The sequence below is a fragment of the Malus domestica genome, chromosome 11 (assembly GCF_042453785.1).
Source record: "Malus domestica chromosome 11, GDT2T_hap1".
NCBI lineage: Eukaryota > Viridiplantae > Streptophyta > Magnoliopsida > Rosales > Rosaceae > Malus > Malus domestica.
This window is the reverse complement of record NC_091671.1, coordinates 37,036,691-37,058,990: the sequence shown is the minus strand read 5'-3', so window position 1 is coordinate 37,058,990 and position 22,300 is coordinate 37,036,691. Positions and strand designations below refer to the sequence as shown.

The window sequence follows — 22,300 nt, the reverse complement described above, 5'->3', positions numbered from 1 at the left end:
TACAAGTAACTACAATTAATACCATAAGCCGTGTATAGAATTGTTCTATGGAAACAATCAGTAAAGCTTACTTGAAGAATTCATCATTCCGAGTTAGAGTCTTCTCCTCTCTGCAATCTTGTGTTCAGTTCTCAATAGGACGAACTTCTCAGTATGAACGATAGATTGTGAGAGGAGAGACCAAAACATATATCTACAACAGTTGACAGTTTCCTCCTATTAAGGAAACTGTCATCCACGATGTGGTGATTTGAAAACCACTCTTCAAGAGTTCTATTCCCACTAAAATGTAAATAATAATAATATTATTTATTTCCTAATACATGTATAATTCTATTTCTTATTTAATATAACACAAATAAAATGATGTGGCAAACTCACTCACGTGACACAACCTTACATTCTCCCACATGAGTGCAGCCAAAACATTTTCAAAATAGCATTATATACCATAAGTCAATAGTGATCACTGAATCATACTCATGTAAACAAAAATTTTCCAATAATTCTTCACTTCAACACAATCACAGAATTACAGAAAACTTGACACAAATATTGTACCAGCACTCTATAATCACTCAGTAATTATATCAAGTGTCATTATTGTAAATAGGGAATTAATAAGTGAAAGCTTTGGTACCAATAAGGCTTCCACATTTTGGTCTAATAATGTTCATGAACATCTCCAAAATTCATAAGAGTTTTGCAAAACATTACCATTAATACGTTATCAACATGTATATTTTTCACAAGTCATTGAAAATATAACGTAATGCAAACAATGAAATGATACCTTGCTCCCACATTCAAAATAGTTCAAGTGAAGCATGTAATCCCATCTTTGGCACTAGTCTTTGAAATGTTGTAACATTCACTGCCTTTGTAAGAGGATCTGCAACCATGTGAAAAGTGCTAAGTTGTTCTATATCAACTGACTTTTCCCTGACTTTGTCCTGAACTGTGAGATACTTGATATCCAATAACCTTGAAGCTTCTGTTCTTTTGTTATTTTTAGCAAAGAAAACCGCAGAACTGTTATCACAATATAGCTTCAATGGTTTTTCTATGTCAGAGACAACCTTCATGCCACGAATTAAATTCCTTAGCCACATACCATGCCTAGTTGCTTCAAAACATCCAATGTATTCAGATTCCATGGTTGATACAGCACGAGTCCTTTGTTTCTCACTCTTCCATGAAATAGCACCATTGGCCATAATAAAAATATATCCATTAGTTGACATGCGGTCATCAACATCCCCTGCCAAATCAGCATCACTAAAACAAACCAAATCAAGTGATTCTGCATAACTATAAACCAGCATATAAGACTTCGTTTTCTGTAAGTATCTGAGAACCTTCTTAGCTGCGTTCCAATGTGAAACACCAGGATTTGATTGAAACCTACCCAATACACTCAATGTGAAAGCCAAATCAGGTCGGGTGCACACTTGAATATACATAACACTTCCAACTAGTGATGCATAAGGCTTGTCCTTCATAGCTTCAACTTCAAAATCTGTTTTAGGACACTGACTTTTTGAAAATTTGTCTCCCTTTCCAATTGGGACATCACCACCAGAACATGTTTCCATATTGAATCTCCTAAGAACTTTATTGATATAGTTCTTTTGGGACAATCCTAAAACCCTTTTTGATCTGTCCCTTATTATTTCAATGCCTAACACAAAATGAGCCTCTCCCATGTCTTTCATGTCAAAACTATTAGACAACATACTTTTTGTTTCTTGTAGCAAATGAATATCTGAACTTGCAAGCAATATATCGTCTACATAAAGAAGGAGAAAGATGAACCTGGAGTTTATCATCTTCATGTAGACACAATTGTCAATTTTATTCATGACAAAACCAAACGAAGTTATCACTTCATCAAACTTTTGATTCCACTGCCTTGAGGCTTGTTTAAGACCATAGATAGATTTGTTCAACTTGCATACCATGTTCTCCTTCCCCCTTTCAATAAAACCTGGTGGTTGAACCATGTAAATGTCTTCATCTAAACTACCATTGAGAAAAGCAGTTTTCACATCCATTTGATGTAATTCAAGATTGAAATGAGCTGTAAGTGCCATGATAATACGCAAGGAATCCTTTGTAGAAACTGGGGAAAAAGTCTCGTGATAATCCAATCCTTCCTTTTGAGTGAATCCCTTAGCAACAAGTCTGGCCTTATGTCTCTAAATTCTTCCTTGTGAGTCATGCTTGGTTTTAAAAACCCATTTACATCCTATTGGTTTCATCTTAGGATAGGTGTTTCTAAAGACCAAACATTGTTTTTGGCCATCGAAAGCAATTCCTCTTCCATTGCTAACTTCCAGAATGCTACTTTGTCACTTTGCATAGCTTGTTGAAAGGATACAGGATCATTATCATCACCAATATCATAATCTGTTTCTTGCAAGTAAACTAAATAATCATCGGAGATTGCTGATTTTCTTGGTCTTTGAGGCTTCCTCAGAACTGGTGCAGGTGCTACATCACTTTCTTGTGGCTGCAATGGTTGTATATCAGGAATATGAACGGGATTTTCATTGGTTACAGGTGGTTGAGTGGCTGCAATGTCATCCTCAGTAGCTATATTTGACATGGGAATAGGCAGTGTAACGGTATTGCTCGAAGATGCCATTTCTGTTTCACCAACTTCCTCAAAAATGTATGAATTCCTGGACTGACAGTGAGTTGCATTAAAGTCTTCAATAAACTTTGCATTATTTGTCTCAGAAATCCGAGTATGTGAATGAGGACAATAGAATTTAAACCCCTTTGACCTCTCTGAATAACCCACAAAATAACAACTTGTAGTTCTCGGATCAAGCTTCCTTTCATTAGGGTTATAAAGACGTGCTTCTGCCTTACATCCCCAGGTGTGAAAATGAGCTAGACTGGGTTTTCTGCCTGTCCAGATCTCAAATGGAGTAGAAGGAATAGATTTGCTAGGCACACGATTAAGAATATAGTTGGCAGTCTTAATAGCTTCCCCCCATAAAAATTCTGGCAATTGAGAATGAGATAGCATGCTTCTAACCATATCTTTCAATGTTCTGTTTTTCCTTTCCGCTACTCCATTTTGATGTGGAGTCCCTGGAGTTGTATATTGAGCCATTATTCCATGTTGTTGAAGAAACAAGGCAAAAAGTCCTTTCTGCTGACCACTTTCTGTGTACCTGCCAAAAAATTCCCCTCCTCTATCTGATCTAACAACTTTAATAGTCTTTTCCAATTGATTTTCAACTTCCAGTTTAAAGATTTTAAAACAATTGAAAACTTGAGACTTTTCGGAAATTAAATAAAGATAAGTGAACCGTGAAAAATCATCAATAAAGAGAACAAAATAGAGATTACCACAGATGGTCTTTGTTGGAAATGGACCACAAACATCTGTATGTATTATTTCTAACAAGTTACTGCTTCTAGTTGAACCTAGCTTCCTAGTACTTGTGGTTTTGCCTTTAAAACAGTCAATGCATAACTCTAAATCAGTAAAATCCAATTCTGGCAGCATACTAGCTTTCATCAAACGTTTCATTCTATCCTTGGAGATATGCCCCAATCTTCTATGCCAAAGCATAGATGACTTATGATTAGAGAGCACTCTCTTAGGGGCAGAATTTTCAACATTGAAACATTCTTGAACATAAGTACATTGAAGCTGCCATAAATCTCCATTTGGAAAAGCATAACCAAGCAAATTATCAAATTGATTCTTATGAAAAAGTCTGATGCTTTCATTATCTCCAATAAAAGAAAAACCATCCATTACAAACTTAGAAACTGAAAACAAATTCCTTCTCATAGAAGGTACATAGAAGACATTGTTCAAAATTAAAATAAAACCAGAAGACAACTCTAATTTGATACTTCCAACAGACTCAACATCTACTTTTGTTCCATTTCCAACAAACACTCTGTAGACCTCTCTACTTGGTTCCCTCTGGCTTTTGAATCCCTGCAATGAATTAGTGATATGGACAGTGCAACCAGTGTCAAACCACCATGAATTTTGAGGTACAAAAACTAAATTTGATTCAACAGTAACAAAAACATTAACAATTTTAATACCTTTCTTAATCAACCAAGCCTTAAAGCCAGCACAATCTCTCCTAAGATGTTCAGTTGACTGACAGAAATGACACTTTTTGACAAAATCTTTATTCACTTTCAGACCAGAGTTATTAGAGGAAGGAATATTTTTAGCAAGTCCTCCAGAATTGAAAGCACCCTTTTTAGTTCCAGAAGAAGAACCTGGTTTGAATTTTGCTGATTTGATTTGAACATTCCCAGTATTTCCAGACTTGTTGAATGCAAAAGCCTTCTTTCCTTTTCCCCCATTCACAAAATTTACAGCTTCTTCCTTGCCTTTCTTGAGTCTATCTTCCTCTTGACAACAGATTGCAATCAGTTCATTCACAGTCCAGGATTCTTTTTGAGTGTTGTAGTTAATCTTGACCTGTTCATATTCAGCAGTCAAAGAATTAAGTGCCATGTGAACCAGGAATTGCTCAGAAATTGGAACATCCAGGGTGTTCAGCTTGTTGCCAACATTGACAAGCTTAAGAAGGTGTTCTCTGATACTTCCTCCATCAAACTTAGCAGAAGTGAGAGCAGTTAGATACGACCCTGTCTCCACCTTATCTGACCTCTTGTACTTCTCTTCAATGGCAGCCAAGTAGTCCTTAGCCAAATCGCAAGAAGGAACGCCTCCCCTAATGTGTTCCTCCATAGCATTTTGCATGATAAGTAAGGACATTTCATTGGCTCTTGCCCATTTTTCAAATGCATCTTTCTGATCCTTTGTACTCTCACTGGTCAAAGCATGTGGCTTAGGCTGCTTGAAAGCAATGGCAAACTCCAAAAGCCCCAGATTCAAGTCAATTTGCTGCTTCCATGTTCTGAAATTGTTCCCATTCAATTTTTCAATGTTGATGAGATTCAAAATGTTGAGACCTGTAAGTTGTTCAAAATTGCATAAGTGTTTGAATTTCATAATATTTATGACAAGAAAGTTGAACAAGCTTTCTTCATATTCAACTATAGAAACTGGTTACACCTTTGGGCAAGAAACCATTCTATATATCAAGATGAACATTCAAACATTTGCATAGCAAAGAATAAAGCACTAGAAATTATGTCATTCCACACCTTTAGGCAAGAAGAAAAATACACAACCCGAGTTTTCCATTGCGCACTATACAATAGTTTATAACTAATCCCAGTAAAACAACCTCTTTGGAAGCTAATTTCACTTGTTACAGTTCATAAACCATAATCTGGTTAAACGAAACTTGATTCTTTAAGAGCAAAAATTTCAAATAAACCACTTTAGTAGTAAATTGAATATTCTTAATGAAACCAACCCAGAATTCATATTTGTCGATCCAAGATATTGACAAAAAATTTATAGAAGGCCATCAGACAAATCAATGCAACCAAATTTGATTTCCAATGAATTCTAATATAATTCAGACAAAGTTCACAACTATAACCATAATCGAAAACGAACTCAAAATAAACGATTACAATAATAATTTTCACCAAAAGGTAAGCTTTATTTGATTTAATTAGACAAGATTACAGAATTTGTGATTAAATGATGATCGAAATGGCAGATAGCAAAATTAGGTTAAATACCTTTATTTGAGATGATAATTTTGAGGAAGGCAAGATCGTGAAACAATTGTGATATGAGAAGAAAGACTTTAGCGACTTTATTGATGACTTCAATCAAAATCAAAACTTAACGAAACCACCATGCGAGAACAGAGAGAAGAAGAGGCAAAATATGCAGCGGAGCAAATGTGAAAAGAAACTTTATACCAAAAAAGCAAAGCGGCACCATTTCAACCTTATTTTATTCTAGTTAAACAATCGAGTTCAAGATTTAATTGGTGGCTCTGATACCACATGTAAGAATCTTCAATTAAAGGATCTAAACCAATTAAATACAAGTAACTACAATTAATACCATAAGCCGTGTATAGAATTGTTCTATGGAAACAATCAGTAAAGCTTACTTGAAGAATTCATCATTCCGAGTTAGAGTCTTCTCCTCTCTGCAATCTTGTGTTCAGTTCTCAATAGGACGAACTTCTCAGTATGAACGATAGATTGTGAGAGGAGAGACCAAAACATATATCTACAACAGTTGACAGTTTCCTCCTATTAAGGAAAATGTCATCCACGATGTGGTGATTTGAAAACCACTCTTCAAGAGTTCTATTCCCACTAAAATGTAAATAATAATAATATTATTTATTTCCTAATACATGTATAATTCTATTTCTTATTTAATATAACACAAATAAAATGATGTGGCAAACTCACTCACGTGACACAACCTTACATTTCAATCTTGCTTCTGGGTTGTCACGGTCTGTCTCCAGAATCCTGCCAAGGCACTACCCAAGATTGAATGAGAAACGCTGGAAACAGCACATGGTACCACAGTTAGAGGGTTTCCGAAGTGCTGACCAGCTAGAACAATTCCAAGCACCGAATTCTGAAACATAGAAGAGCCGATAACAACACTAGCAGACAACTGATAACGCATACAAATTGACATGGATTCTTTCAATCATATATACACACACATCACACGTGTGCGCACCCACACAATACAAGCAATCATATGGCTTTGGTACAGAATGAAATTAACAATTGACTGTAATGTCTTTTCGATTGAATAAATGAATGCAATGTCTTTTCACTAGAAAGTAAATAGCAGTGGAAAAGCTGTGAAACTCTCTTTTAAAAAATCCAGAAGAAAAAAAACAATCCAATGATGCTTACCTGCATGCCAACCTCGATGGAGATAGTCCTTGATGATGTGACATCGAGCCCAAGCATCCTTGAAAAGATGTATCCAAAGAAAAATCCACTTGCATGAAGAAGAGCGGAAGCAATAGCACCACTTGTTTACCAGACGTAAGGATTGCAAATGAACTCTGGGCAATTGCATTCCCACAAAGAACACCTACAGTGCTACAGCAATGGGTGGCATCACGGGGGAGACGAATTTAACCAGGCCTTGGAAATACTGATTCAGAAATGCACCCGCCAAAACAGGGAGAAGCACAACCTGTGTTCAAAGCATATGGCACCTTTATATAATTTAAAACAGCAACACCTATAACAAGACGAAGGCAAAACGATTGAAAGCTTACCTGCAGTGTTGAGAATAAGAGCCCAGCTGCATCTACTGCAACACATTGGCCAGCAAGTTTAGCTGTGAGAAATGGGGTCATGTTCTACAATATGAAAGGGTAAAAGAAGTAAGGTTCCTTGATAAAAGCTTATAATTTAAGTCATTAGTAATAGTATGTGGTAACTAAATTTCTATGATTATAAATCCAAACAAGGGAATTGATCATTTCAATTTAAAAATTCTGATTTTTGTCTAAATTTCAAGTTTATTTCCCATGTCCAAATGGTGGGTTAAGGTCTGATCTTTCGGCAGATGACTTTAGGTTGAGAATCGAACAAAGGAAAATTTTATTCATAATTCATATTTAACGAATCATTTCCAAAGGGAGATAGTTTGATGCTCCCCGTAGCTTTTGACAGGCAAAAGAAATAGACATGACAGAATGTTAATCAGAATTTAATTTTTCCGCGAGTTTTAGCAGAAAATTTGATTCAAACTTATCTTTCTAACCAGTTTTCAATGTATGTGCAAAATTTGGACCATACCAGTACACCGCTTAAAGAACAAAAAAAATATCAAAAGAAATTTATGTCGGTTTACCTACCACGGCTGATAAAGTGCTTGCTGCTGTCATTAAAACCGAAAGTGCCACATTCCCACTGCAAAAACAACAAGGTCATCAGATCCTCTGGCCAGGAGAGGGGCAAAAAGTAAAGTAGACTTTTGTCACCCTAGTTTTTGAAAGTTTTAGTATCATCCCTTTCGGTCTTATTCATCTGAGCAGCAAGATGGTACGCAAAGTGCAAGTGAAATGTACGCGTGCCAATCCTGTAATATTTTTTCAATATAACATACCCATCCAACTCACCAACACTCTGTTGGGGCTGGCAACATAAAGGGGCGGAACAATTACGACAAGTTGATACTATTTCAGATGATTCATGTACCGTGCAATATAAGTTACAATGTTACTTGCTGTTCCTGCAAAGAATTAACCGGGGAAAAATTGAATTCAGAAGGAGCGGTGAAGATTGAGTAAATATAACAATGATATTTACGAAAAGACTGGCACAGATACATACCACCTGGGCAGCAACCAACCAATATCAAACCAGCTGCATAATACGATGGTAAGTTCTGATGTGCCTCGAGGGTAATCTTGTCTTTTTCATCCAAAAGTCCATATGTCGCCTCCATATTTTTCTTGATTATTTTTGGCTCCACAGAGAGCACCCTTGCCCCATCGTCTACCAATATCTCTGAGGTTGATATCAACCCTGATTAAAGGTTTAATTTAGTGTTGTTCAACAAGTTCAATTATCTCCCTTGGTCAAGGGCAGTAAATCTAACCCTTGGAGGAAGAGCTAAGCTTAGCTTCATCAATAGAGTCATTCCAGCACCGGAGAACACCTCTCCATATTATGCATCATCGATGTGCAAGGACCAGTTGATCATGTCTTTGTTACTTAACTCCATGAAGAGGAGAATCGCTGAAATCTTCAGCTATTTTGAATCTTCACAGTAGTTATGAGACAAGGTGAGAGAAATGTAGGACAACCAAATAACTCAGCCAGAGTTTTTCGGCTCAAAAGAGATGTTGTTACCCTTAAACAAGAAATTAAGTAAGTTCTTTGTTCAACATCTCGGTGACCTCACTACAACGTCGATGTGGAGCGAGTTGGACGCTTATAGGCCTTATACCACCGATACTACTATACTGTTGAAGAGGGCTGAGGAAAACAAAATCTTCCAATTGTTAGTCGGTCAAAGCTCGGTGTATGAAGATTTGAGGAGCCACATCTTGATGAACTCAGAGTTTCCATCTTTTTCCAGTGTATGTGCCACCATACAACGAGAAGAAGTTAAAAGGCGAGTCATGGCTGTTGACACCAAGTCCAGTGTGGGAGAAACTCGGGCATATGCTTCAAATCACAAGTCGCCTGAATCAAGGGTTTACAAGGGAAAAAGGTCGGACTTAAAATGTGATCACTGTCTTCGTATTGGTCACCTTGGAATTGGTCATACCAAAGATCGATGTTGGATACTTCATCCAATGTTAAAACCTAAGTTCAACAAGGATGACAAATGACATTTCAAAGTAGCTCAAATCCACCATTCAAAAGTAGTTATGGGTCCAATCTTGCAGCATCTTCCTTAATAAACCATGCAGGTCAAACTCCCAGTGGTGGTTTGTTAGATTTTACGTCAAATCCTACTACATTGATCAATGAGTTTGCTTCCTACCTTCAAAGCAAAAATTGGAGGGGTCAGAGTGAAGAAACAGTGGGAACTGGAGCCGAGAACCACACTACTCTCCTTGGGAAGTTCACTGGGTTTTTGGCAGAAGCAGAAGGAATACCACACGAAGACATTGCAGGTATCTTAAATACTTTTCAAAAGCTCAAAATGCAAGTCTTGTGCATGATTATTGGATATGGGTGTCATTGATCACATGACAAACCAACCTACAAACTTGCATGATTTTCAAAAAATGTCATCTTAATTATCAATTGTTAATCGTAGAGGAGTTTCAGTCATGGGCAAAAGGACACTACTACAATATTAGCTTTAGGTGTCGGATGATGGTGGCGGTTTAATAAGTTATTATGTCGGATAAAAGATATCTGACACATCATTCAGTTAGTGTCGGATAACAATGAAATCATATAGGTTCTATCCGACATAAATTCCTAGCGGATATTTAGTGTCGGATGCAACCGCCATAAAATTATTATAACCACCAGTATTTTTTAATTTTTTTTTTAACATATTCTGGCGGTTTTTAAGTTAATAGTGGCGGTTATAACCGACAAAAATTGACTATTTTATTATTTTAGTTTCTGACGATTATTATTTTAGTATTCTGGTGGTTATAACCGACAAAAATTGACTATTTTATTATTTTAAAATGTTATATTAATTAAAATTAAATAAATAAATACATGGTTTAAATATTATTTTTTTCACTCATGGACCTGTGGGATGCTAATCTGCAGGACCTATAGTCCTTTCCGTCATTTCCCTTCAAACGATAATCATACACAGTTTTCGCTTTTTTCTTTTTGTTCTTGATTGGCTTCTCCTCCCGGACCATTTCTCATTTACATCCCCAAACCTTCCAATTTCCTAAACCACTATATAAACTCGATATCAATGTTGCCGATCTTGATATATTTTTCATACATCGTATAAATTAAACAACATTGAGACATATCGAATTGGAGATCATACACAATTTGATATGTAAAGTATAAAATATTTTTCTTAAATTTTTCTAAAATAACTGCATTTTCACATGTTGTTTTCTTTTCAATCTCCTTTTCAATATGTAATCCAAACCTGAAAGTATACAAGTCTCCAAAATCTTTTTCTGTGTAAATCCTTCATATAATCTTACTTTATTACTCACTAAATCGGAGAACTTACAATTTGTACAACTCTCATGGTCTAGATTAAGATAATAGATAATTTAAAAATAAAAATAAAAGTATCAGCTTCTAGATTAAGATTACAGATAACTTAAAAATTAAAAATATAAAAAAATAAATAAATTTTCTTTTTGAGATAACGTTTTACATTTTCACATCTAGATGCGATGTAATCGGTATCAGACACATCTGGCGGTTATTATTTTAGTATTCTAGTAGTTATAACCGACATAAATTGACTATTTTATTATTTTAAAATGTTATATTGATTCAAATAAATAAATAAACACATGGTTAAAAAAAAATTCACTCATGGCCCTGTCGGATATAACCGACACGAACAAAGTAAAAAATCATCAAAATCAGAGCTAAAATAATAGTTAAATTATGATTTTTCGTTTATAACCATCGAAACTTTTGTTCTATATCTCTGAATGCTTGTTTTTTGTGATTTTTTACGTATGCGATTTCGGAGTGTGTACAAACAAGTTTGATGGTTAGATCATTGAAAAAAGTTTCATAAAATGTGTATCGCGTCAAAACGGTAGATTAAATAAGCATTTAAGAGTTAATGTTATACTTTCATTAACTATAAAATAAGATTTTGTGGTATCCACTAGTGTAAATATTTTAAATTGAAGATCAAATTTATTCATTGCATTCTTATAGGGTCGAAGAGTGTAGTTGTAAAAAATCATTAAAATCGGAGCTAAAATAACTATTAAATTGTGATTTTTCATTTATAACTGTGAAAACTTTTGTTTCGTTACGTAATCTCTGAATGTTTGTTTTTTTACGATTTTTTACGTATGCAATCTCAGAGTGTATACAAATAAGTTTGACTGTTGGATCGTTGAAATTTTTTTCGTAGAATGCATATCGCGTCAAAACAGTAGATTAAACAAACATTTAAGAGTTAATATTATACTTCCATTAAGTATAAAATAAGATTTTGTGGTATCCACTAGTGTAAATATTTTAAATTGAAGATCGAATTCGTTCAATGCATTCTTATAGAGTCGAGGAGTGTAGCTATAAAAAATCATAAAAATCGGAGCTAAAATAACTGTCAAATTGTGATTTTTCATTTATAACCGTTGAAAACTTTTGTTCTATTACGTAATCTTTGAATGTTTGTTTTTTACGATTTTTTACGTATGCAATCTCGGAGTGTGTACAAATAAGTTTTACGGTTGGATCATTGAAAAAAGTTTCGTATAATGCATATCGCATCAAAATTGTAGATTAAACAAACACTTAGAGTTAATATTATACTTCTATCAAGTATAAAATAAGATTTTGTGGTATCTACTAATGTAAATATTTTAAATTGAAGATCGAATTTGTTCAATGCATTCTTATAGGGTCGAGGAGTGTAATTATAAAAAGGGTAAAAGACTGTTTACTACCCTCATGTTTCATGGTTTTCAACATTTAGTACATCAAATTTTTTTCGTCTCAGAGTCATACCTAAAGTGTAAATTTTGGGACAGTCTCATACATCCGTTAGTCAAACTGTTAAATTTTCCGTTAATTGTGATGTGGCGCCCATGTGGACAATGATGTGGCGCCACGTGTCAGCCACGTTTTTTTTTTTTTTCTTTCTTCTTCTTCTTCTTCTTCTTCCACCCGACTGCAAACTTTTTTTTTTCTTCCTCCTTCTCCTTCTTCCTTCCTCCTTCTTCCTTCCCCTTCTTCTCCTTCTTCCTTCTTCTTCCTTCTCCTTCTCCTTCTCTTTTTTCTTCCTCCAAATTTGGGGATTTTTTTTTTCTCTTTCTTCTTTTTCTTTCTTCTTTCTTCTTCTTCTTCTTCCACCCGACTGCAAACTTTTTTTTTTCTTCCTCCTTCTCCTTCTTCCTTCCTCCTTCTTCTGTCCCCTTCTTCTCCTTCTTCCTTCTTCTCCTTCTTCCTTCTTCTTCCTTCTCCTTCTCCTTCTCCTTTTTCTTCCTCCGAATCTGGGGATATTTTTTTTTCTCTTTCTTCTTCTTCTTCTTCCACCTGACTGCAAACTTTTTTTTTTCTTCCTCCTTCTCCTTCTTCCTCCTCCTTCTTCCTTCCCCTTCTTCCTTCTTCTTCCTTCTCCTTCTCCTTTTTCTTCCTCCGAATCTGGGGAATTTTTTTTTCCTGCTTCCTTCTCCTTCCTCCTTATTCCTTCTTCTTCTTCTTCTTCTTCTTCCTCCGAATCTGCCCAGATTCGTTTTTTTTTTTCCTTCTTTCTTCTTCTTCCTCTTGCTTCCTTCTTCCTTCCCCTTCTTCTTTTTCTTCTTCTTTTTCTTCTTCTTTTTCTTCTTCTTCCTCCGAATCTGGGGAAGTTTTTTTTTTTTTTTCTTCTTCTTCCTCCTTCTTCCTTCTCCTTCCTCCTTCCTCCTTCTTCCTTCCTCTTCTTCTTCTTCTTCTTCTTCTTCTTCTTCCTCCGAATCTGTCCAGATTCGGCTTTTTTTTTTTTTCTTCTTTCTTCTTCTTCTTCCTCCGACTGCAACTTTTTTCTTTTCTTTTTTTCCTTCCTTCTTCTTCTTCCTTCTTCCTTCCTCCTTCCTTCTTCTTCTTCCTTCTTCCTTCCTCCTTCCTCCTTCCTCCTTCTTCTTCATCTTCCTCAAAAAAAAAAAAAAAAAAAAAAAACCGAATCTGGGCAGATTCGGAGGAAGAAGGAGGAAGAAAAAAAAATTCCCTAGATTCGGAGGAAGAGAAGGAAGAAGGAGAAGAATGGGAAGGAAGGAGAAGGAGGAAGGAAAAAAAATGTTGCAGTCGGGTGGAAGAAGAAGAAGAAGAAGAAGAAGAAGAAGAAGAAGAAGAAGAAGAAGAAAAGAAGAAAGAAAAAAAAAAAAAAACGTGGCTGACACGTGGCGCTCAGTCATTGTCCACATGGGCGCCACGTCACAATTAACGGCAAATTTAACAGTTTGACTAACGGATGTATGAGATTGTTCCAAAATTTACATTTTAGGTATGACTCTGAGACGAAAAAAACTTGATGTACTAAATGTTGAAAACCATGAAACATGAGGGTAGTAAATAGTCTTTTACCCTTATAAAAAATCATCAAAATCAGAGCTAAAATAACAGTTAAATTGTGATTTTTCGTTTATAATCGTTGAAATTTTTTGTTTCGTTACCTAATCTCTGAATATTTTTTTTTGCGATTTTTACGTATGCGATCTTGTAGTATCAACAAACAAGTTTTACGGTTAGATCATAGAAACTAGTTTCGTAGAATGCATATCTTCGTTAAATTTGCCTAAATTTTTAAGTGGGAATAGTAATTTGTGCTAAATTTTTATTTATGTTTTTCAAGTATTGATTAGACAATATTTAGTTTGTGTGATGACATTTTCATCGTACAATTATCTTTTTGTTTCTTTATTGCATATTTTACATGGGTTATTATCTATTAGACCAAATAATTATTTATTTAATTTTTAAAAATGTATTCTATTTAAATACATATTATTTATTTATTTATTAAACCAAACAATTTATTATTTTATTTTTTTAAATCATAACAAAATTTTGGGGGGGGGGGGGGGAATAAAAATTTTTGAAGGGAATTTTGGAAGGATTTTTGCAGCCATATTTTTTCTATCGGTTGTAACCGATAGTAATAAAAATTTTATGTCGGTTTATATTTTAAAAAATATTTAATGAAATTTTACAGAATAAAACTCCTTTTATCTCTTCCTTGCGACGGTGCATTCTCCCTCCCCTATTCCTTCCCCCTTTTCTCCAAACTCCAAACCCGAAATAATAATTCCTTCACATTTCTGCCTGTCGACTGCATCACCTGCAATCTCGAGTCTCCAACTTCGGAAGATCGAGTGAAAGTTTCAGAGCGATAGAAATTACAAGATGGCGGGAAGTGGAAGGGGGTCGAGGTTCTCACTCCTGCTGCTCCCTCTGTTGATTTCTTTCTCCGTGCTGCCCTGCATATCTTTCGCTTACAAGCAAGGCGACATCGTCCCCATGAGCAAGATGGGCCTTTATCACTCTATCCGTACTCTCTCTCTGAAATATTTATTCAATTTCGACTCAATTTTAATAGGTTTTGTTCAAATTTAATGGGTTTTGTTTAATTTTTAATGGGTTTTGTGCAATTTCGCGATTTCAGATGAAAACTGAATGGCATGATATGATCGGTCGACACTGCCCAATTTTTGCCGTGAATCGTGAGGTAAATATAGGGTTTATTTCTTGGTGATTTTACATGGGTAGTACATTTTTGTTGTGTATAAATTTGTAGGTGTTAGTTCCTCTAGTGAAGCCAGTGGGCTATACAAGAGCTGATGCTTATAAAATGTGAGTATAATTAAGCCGATGGGCTATACAGGAGATGATGCTTAAAAAATGTAAATATATGGTTAGTAAATTTTTGTTGTGTATAAATTTGTAGGTGTTAGTTTCCTCATTTCCTTCTCATTCTCTTCGCTCTGACGAGGAAATCTATTAGTTTGAATTCTAGTAACCGTGAGAGCTATGGTGTGCCCATACAAATTCTTCCTCTGTCAAACATGTTGTCATTAGAGAGGAAGAATTTGAAACTTAGGTTGAATATGGAAAATGCAGTGAATGCATGGGATATGGAAAATGCAGAAAGTGGTTTATACTTTATTTATTTATTATTAATATGTTTTCTGTCGGTTTTATTCGACAAGAATGTTTTTATTTAATTCTTATTAATAAATTCTATGTCGGTTATATCAGACACAAGTTCTATCGATTTTAGTATTTTTTGTCGGTTTTAGCCGACAAAAATGATCTTATTTATTCATTATTAATACATTCTCTGTTGGTTATATCCGACACAATTTTTGTTGGATTTAGAGTATTTTCTGTCGGAAAATTCATTTCCTGACACTGGCAATTATGTCGCTTATTATATCCGTCACTGCATCCATTTTCTGTCGGATTTTGCTTAAAATATACATTTCTTGTCAGTTATCATAACGATACTAATAAATGGTTTCGTAGTAGTGGGAAAATTAAGCTAATATCCAAACAAAGTTCAGTCCATTGTCCCTTATGTTCCATTCTTTCCTTTTAATCTCATGTCAGTAGGAAGGATCACCAAAACACTAAATTGCCTAGCAATTTTCTCACCCCATAATGTGATTTTAAAGGACATAATTACCGGGAAGATGATTGGTGAAGGCTTCTTTCAAACTGGCCCTTATTACTTGTCTATGAAGTTTTCACAACCAAAGGGTCTACAAGTCAGTACAAGTAGATGTTCAAGTGATGGAATTTTGTGGCAATAGCTCCCTTATTCATTCCATCCTTATACTCGATACAAAGATCCTCATTCAACCCACAACTCACATGAAATGCCAAAGGGCATTTAAGCTCAAAGCACTGGATAGCACACCCCTTTGAACTCTCACAAACATAACACCTCTCCTTCCACCGCCTTTTCGAAACCTTGGAGCAATTAATCCTTTCCCGACCTTCAGGATCCTTGAATAACACTTCCAGTGTAGATAGTGAATCCCACATTGATGAGATGAGGGATCTTGCATGTGCTTATAAGGTAGTTGAGTTACTTCTCATATTGTCAATTGGTTTTATGGTAGAACCTCAATTTTTTTCATAGTATCAGAACAGTTTGGCCCATGTGTGAAGCCCAACGGCCACACTTGCTCTATGTCACTTGAGTTGTGTTGTTCACGTGTTAGGCTTGAAAATTCGTCACACGTAAAATGACGTGTTGAGAGTGAATCCTATATTGATGAGAGAAGAGACATTGCATGAGTTTATAAGTAGTTAGGCTATTCCTCGTATTACTAATTGGTTTTATGATAGAACCTTAACTTTCTTTATCCATGACATAAAGCTCGTACATAATGTGAACCTACCTGCCGTCTCCAGTGGGCTCTATTACCCATCAATTGACAGGACACAAGCATCAAGAATATGACTCAATGGATTGAGAATGCACATTGAAAAATGCGCATTTGGCTATAAACCAATCGCCTTTCAGATACCTTTACGAGGGGATTTCCATAGTAGGAGACATGAACCATCATATCACACCCGTCATAGAACACAATTGGATCCGGAGGAGGATTGTCTGCCCTCCAAGTTTCGGTGCCCTTCCATGCCCTCCTGTTTTGTGTGGTCACGGTTAAGTCACGTTAATATTTTATATTATTTTTTTATAAAGATAATAAAACAAAAATAAATAATAATATAAAATATTAACGTGGTTTAACTGTGACCACACAATCAGGAGGGCATGGGAGGGCACGGTAACTTGGAGGGCAGACAATCCTCCTCCATTGGATCCGATGGATCTCCATCTGTGCTCTGACAAACAACACACAAAAAAACCCATCATCTTCTTCTTCATTGCATTCTTCATCCCCTGCAATTTCTTGGCTTTTCTCTTCTTGGTCTTGGGTAATCTCGATATTTTCATTGCAACAATTTTCAGATTTACCCTCCACTTCCTCTATTTTCTCCACCACCTCTTCTTCCGGCTCCCACCCAACTTGTAGTTGACATTAAGGTCTAATGTCGAAATGGGCTCTTTGGGGAACAAATCAGGCTGAAACGCCCAAACCCTTTTCTTGGCAAGCACGGAATAGGTGAGATGGCAGCGGCGGAGGCAACAAGGTCAGGGAGAACGAGTTGGTCCCTAAGCGCCTTTCATTTTTTCCTCGGAATGTGCAAAGGGGAGAAAATGGCATCCTTCTCCTGCTGCTACATGAGTCTGAATCTCTTGAGAGGAGGTGGGCCATGGAATCTCTGATCCATTTGTTGGTCTGGTTGTTGGGCAAATAAAAATGGGCAAAATGATTTGGTGGGAAGATTGATTGAGAGAGTTTGATCTCTTTTGAGGTTTTGATTTGGGATTAGAGATTAGGGATTTGAATTGAAATATTAGACGAACGAACTAGATTTGTTGTGGGAACTTTGAAAGTTACGAGCCTTCATTTTCATTTGAGTTTTAGTCAATGTTCTAAAAAAAGGCCTAGGTGGTGGTGAGCCGAGACGTTTTCTTGCAAATCGGTTGGAAAAATCGGATTGGCTCTAGGCGGGCTAGGCGGGGCTAGGCGGTTTATTTTTTTAATGAAATTAAAAAATAAAATAAAATATCCTATCTAAGTCTAAGTGGTTTAAAATTGTGAACTTGTACATTTATCATCCTACAATACTCTTCACTATGGTTATATGTCATATATGCTTAATATGTTTTTAAATTTTGGACTTGTTGGATACTCTTTTTGCATTTTATCATTTTTTTTATTATCTTATTCATGGATTTCATACAAGTATAATTTTTTGTAAGTGTCAATATGCATTTATTTACAAGATATACAAGAAATTTACCTAAATCCGCCTAGGCGCTCGCCTAGACCCCGCCTAGCCACCTAGCCGCTAGGAGCCAGCCCGCCACCTGACTACCGCCTAGCGTTTTTTAGAACCTTGGTTTTAGTAGCCAATATTTGAATTTGGCGGGGTATTTAAGTTTTTGGTTGGGGGAATTTTGGTACCAAAAGTATTTGGGTGAGAGGTCCGGCTTTGTTGTTGGGCTTGGGTTTTGGGTTACGATTTGAGATAAGTTTTCCCTCAAAATGACTTGGAGTTTTTTTTTTGTTCTTTTTTTTAGTGTACGACGATAAGCCGAAAATTGAAATCTTTCAATCTGAACTTTGTAGATGTAAATAAAGTTGTGTACTTGCTCCCTTGTTTCCTAATTCAATCTTTTGGATGGGACTATTTGCAACTTTTCTTGTCCGATATAGAGGCAATCATATGCAAAATAAAAGAACGAAAATGGTGGATACACTTATCACATTTTTGATACCACATTTACATAATCTTTCTAATAGAAGTATAACTCACCAATATATGTTCAACTTATTCACATACCAGCACCAAAAAGTGCAAATCCAACTGTTCCATAGCTACTACGTACGGAAAGAAATTCCGACATACGCTGCCAAGGCACTACCCAAGATTGAATGACAAACGCTGGAAACAGTACATGGTACTGCAGTTAGAGGGTTTCCGAAGTGCTGACCGGCTAGAACAATTCCAAGCATCGAATTCTGAAACATAAAATAGCCGATAACCAGTGCGCGTATGCATTGAGGGGTATGGGGGGTTAGCTGACCCCTCAAACTTCAATAAATGTCTATGGATATTTTGAGTGCTAACTTTCCGAACTTCAGTGAATGTCTATGGATACTTTGGATGCTGCCTTTTTGAAGATTAGAGTTGGCTTCATATATGCCCTCTAACTGACTTCAGGCTTACCAAGACTTGGTGAATGTCCATGGATACCTTGGGCGCTTCACCTTGCATACATTAACAGGTGTGTAATATATTTTTCCAAATGCTTTTAGGCCTACCAAGACTCAATGAAATAACGATATGCATGCTATTTCTGGTAAAAAGAATTTGCGCGCTGTGCGCACTATTCTTACTGACCCCCCTAATATTATTTTTTGGATCCACCGTTGCCGATAACAACACTCGCAGACAACTGATAACGCATGCAAATTGACATGGATTCTTTCAATTATACATACACGTCACACATGTGCGCACCCCACACAATACAAGTAATCATATGGCTTTAGCCATAGTATGGAATTAACAATTGACTCTTATGTCTTTTGGCTTTAATAAGTGAAAGCAATGTCTTTTCGCTTGAATAAATGAACTTAACAATTGACTGTAATTAATGTCTTTCCGTTGCGATGTGCCGATGCCATGCCACTGCGACGCAACAGCCGTTACGCCATACTCAGCTGGGGAAGTTGCAGCATGCACTCCATGAGCAGCAGAAGCTTCCCCGCTACACAGACGGTGTGCGTTGAATAATTAGAAGGGTTGAGGGTTGGGTTGATAAGAGAGAAGGTGAGATATAGGGGTCAGAGTGAAGAAGGAAACTGAAAGGAAAGAGTTGGGAGGAGGAGGGGGCTGGTTTGTAGCATGTGGGAGAATACAAATTAAAAAACAAAGAGAGTGGGGGAGTTTAGTTAGATGTTTGGGGTTTGGTGGTGGGATAATAGGATCGTTGGTCATATTTGGCAGGACAGAAAGAGAGAGAAAATTGAAATGGGTCAAACGGTGGAAGAAAGGGAATAGAGAGTGTAGAAAGGGATTGGTTTAAAATGGTAAAGATGATATTTCCTCATTCATATTATTGTTAATTATCAATAATTTATAGCTAAGATATATCATATATGGCTCACTTCCTAATTCGTAAATAGTTCTTATTTGCAAGTTGGGGCATGACAATGTTGAGTTTTGGTTTCAATATTTGTTGTATATTTCATTATGAAGATTACAAGAGAGTGAAGGCAACTCTTATAGAGAGCCAAAAGAAAGCTACAATAGATTGTAGGATAACTACGCAAACATAATCCCTAAAATCTGCCCTAACAAGTGGAAAAGCAAAAATCAAATTACAAGTAAAGAAGCTTTTACAAGCAACTAAGAAAGGTTGATGTAAGGTGAATGACAAGCTATGGAAAGTGATTGGTGAATGACAAGCTATGGAGAAAGGTTGATGTAAGATGAATGACAAGCTATGGAAAGTGATTGGTGAATGACAAGCTATGGAGAAAGGTTGATGTAAGGTGAATGACAAGCTATGGTGAGGATGACAACTCATACATACAACCCATCTATACAAACCGGTTTCAATACACTCCCTCAAGCTGGATCAAGGGGATTGATTGATCCAAGCTTGCACAACAAACGCTAAAACTGAGTAGAGTCTAGTGCTTTTGTGAATAAATCAGCAAGTTGATCGTGGCTGCGTGTGAACACGGTGTCTATCACCTTAGATTGAACTTGAGCACGAATATAATGGCAGTTAACTTCAATATGTTTGGTCCTTTAATGAAATACTGGATTGGAGGCAATGTGCATGGCAGCTTGGTTATCACAATACAAGGACATAGGTACCATGCTTGTGAATCCAAGCTCAGAAAGAAGACCTTTCAACTATATGAGTTCATAGGTTGTTGCTGCCATAGCCCTATACTCAGTTTCAGCACTAGATCGAGCAATAACAGTTTGTTTCTTGATCTTCCAAGTGACAAGGTTCGCTCCAACAAATGTGCAAAAACCTGTTGTGGATTTTCGATCAAGGGCATTTCCAGCCCAGTCAGCATCTGTGTAGGCCAAGATGTGATTTGATCCATTGTTCTTCATAATTATCCCCCTTCCTACTGAGCCCTTGAGATATCGAAGTATTCTCTTGCCGATTTCCCAGTGAACTAGAGTAGGAGAGTGCATGAACTGACTGGCTAGGCTAACGCAATATGAGATATCAGGCCTAGTAATGGTGAGATAAATAAGTTTCTCAACCATTCGCTGATAAACACTAGGGTCCGAGAGAGGTTCATCTTTTTCATGCCACTGAAGTTTGCTAGCTAGGGGTGTCCGAGCTGGTTTACATTCCATCATGTTAGCTTCATTTAGAAGATCGAGAACATACTTTCTTTGATTCAAGAACAATCCTTTTGAAGAGGTAGCCACCTCAATTCCAAAAAAGTATTTCAAGGGCCCTAAGTCTTTAATGACAAATTTTTGGTGAAGTGACTGCTTAAGCGTCTTGATCTCACTTATATTGTCACCTGTAATAATTAGGTCGTCAACATATATAAGCACAACCAATTTGCCAGCAATACTACTTTGAACAAACAAAGAAGAGTCATCATGACTCATTTTGAACCTTGCAGCTTCAAGGACTGAACTAAGATTCGAATACCAAACTCGAGGGGACTGTTTGAGACCATATATGGCTTTATGAAGTCTGCAGACCTTGTTAGGTTCATTTTCTCTTGGATGACCAGGAGGCAACTTCATGTACACTTCTTCTTCAAGATCCCCATGAAGAAATGCATTCTTCACATCCATTTGGAATAAGGACCATGCATTATTGACTGCCACAGACAACAATACCCCCACTGTGTTCATTTTGGCAACAGGAGCAAATGTCTCCTTATAGTCAATGCCATAGGTTTGAGTAAAACCTTGAGCTACTAACCGTGTTTTGTGTCTTTCAATGTTTCCATTGGAGTTGAATTTGGTCTTATATATCCACCTACTTCCCATGACCTTCTTTCCATTTGGAAGATCCACCACACCCTATGTCTGGTTGTCATTCAGAGCTTGAAGCTTTTTAGTCATAGCATCTTGCCACTCAGGCATGCATGTGGCTTCATGAAAATTCCTTGGTTCGAAAGTGTGGGACAATTTGTTAAGGAAAAAAGTGTGAGAAGATGAGAATATGTGACAAGAAATGGCTGCAGAGATAGGATTCCTTGCAATGTTAGTAACATACTCTTGTAACCCCACTGGTGGATGTCTATCTCTTGTAGGATTTCTTCTTGGTGCACTTATAGCTTGCTGATTTGGTTGAGCTTCTGATGGTCCAGAAGAGCTTGGCATTGCATCAATTACACTCTCAGTGAGTTGAGAATTATTAGTGCTGATATAAGTAGGAGTGACTTCATGAATTTCTGCTGGAATAGGTAGTGGAAATAAGTCCATAAGATCTTCCATATTAGCATTAGTCTCCAACCCTTTGTGGAAATAAGGTGAATATTCATCAAATCGCACATCTCTAGAGACTGCCAGCTTCCCCTTGTTAGGGTTGTACACTTTGTAACCCTTTTGAGAACTGGCGTATCCCATAAACACATATTTAGCAGCTCGAGGGTCGAGTTTGTCACGATAGAGAGCTTGAATGTGCACA

General features: G+C 36.5%; 2 protein-coding genes, 1 long non-coding RNA gene and 2 pseudogenes across 3 annotated transcripts; 1 reads left to right on the top strand and 4 right to left on the bottom strand.

Annotated features, from left to right (window-relative positions):
- Positions 1-691: 691 nt before the first annotated feature.
- Positions 692-6,258, bottom strand: LOC114819669 (uncharacterized). Its single transcript, XM_029089131.2, has 3 exons — positions 6,033-6,258; positions 4,081-4,965; positions 692-3,967 (listed from the first exon to the last, which is right to left on the bottom strand). The coding sequence occupies exons 1-3, from the start codon at positions 6,046-6,048 to the stop codon at positions 3,939-3,941; spliced, it is 930 nt and encodes a 309-aa protein (XP_028944964.1). The 5' UTR covers positions 6,049-6,258; the 3' UTR covers positions 692-3,938.
- A 106-nt stretch (positions 6,259-6,364) lies between these two features.
- Positions 6,365-8,359, bottom strand: LOC103419079 (probable sodium/metabolite cotransporter BASS1, chloroplastic; annotated as a pseudogene).
- Positions 8,360-14,279: 5,920 nt separating this feature from the next.
- Positions 14,280-15,000, top strand: LOC114819672 (uncharacterized). The gene is made up of 2 exons (XR_003766997.2): positions 14,280-14,578; positions 14,693-15,000. It is a non-coding gene; the product is annotated as an uncharacterized lncRNA (long non-coding RNA).
- Positions 15,001-15,795: 795 nt separating this feature from the next.
- On the bottom strand, positions 15,796-17,498 carry LOC114819809 (nuA3 HAT complex component NTO1-like; annotated as a pseudogene).
- Positions 17,499-20,541: 3,043 nt separating this feature from the next.
- LOC108170805 (uncharacterized mitochondrial protein AtMg00810-like) lies at positions 20,542-21,657 on the bottom strand. Its single transcript, XM_017326217.3, has one exon. It carries the CDS (start codon positions 21,655-21,657, stop codon positions 20,542-20,544), a length of 1,116 nt encoding a protein of 371 aa, XP_017181706.3.
- Between the last annotated feature and the right edge of the window lie 643 nt (positions 21,658-22,300).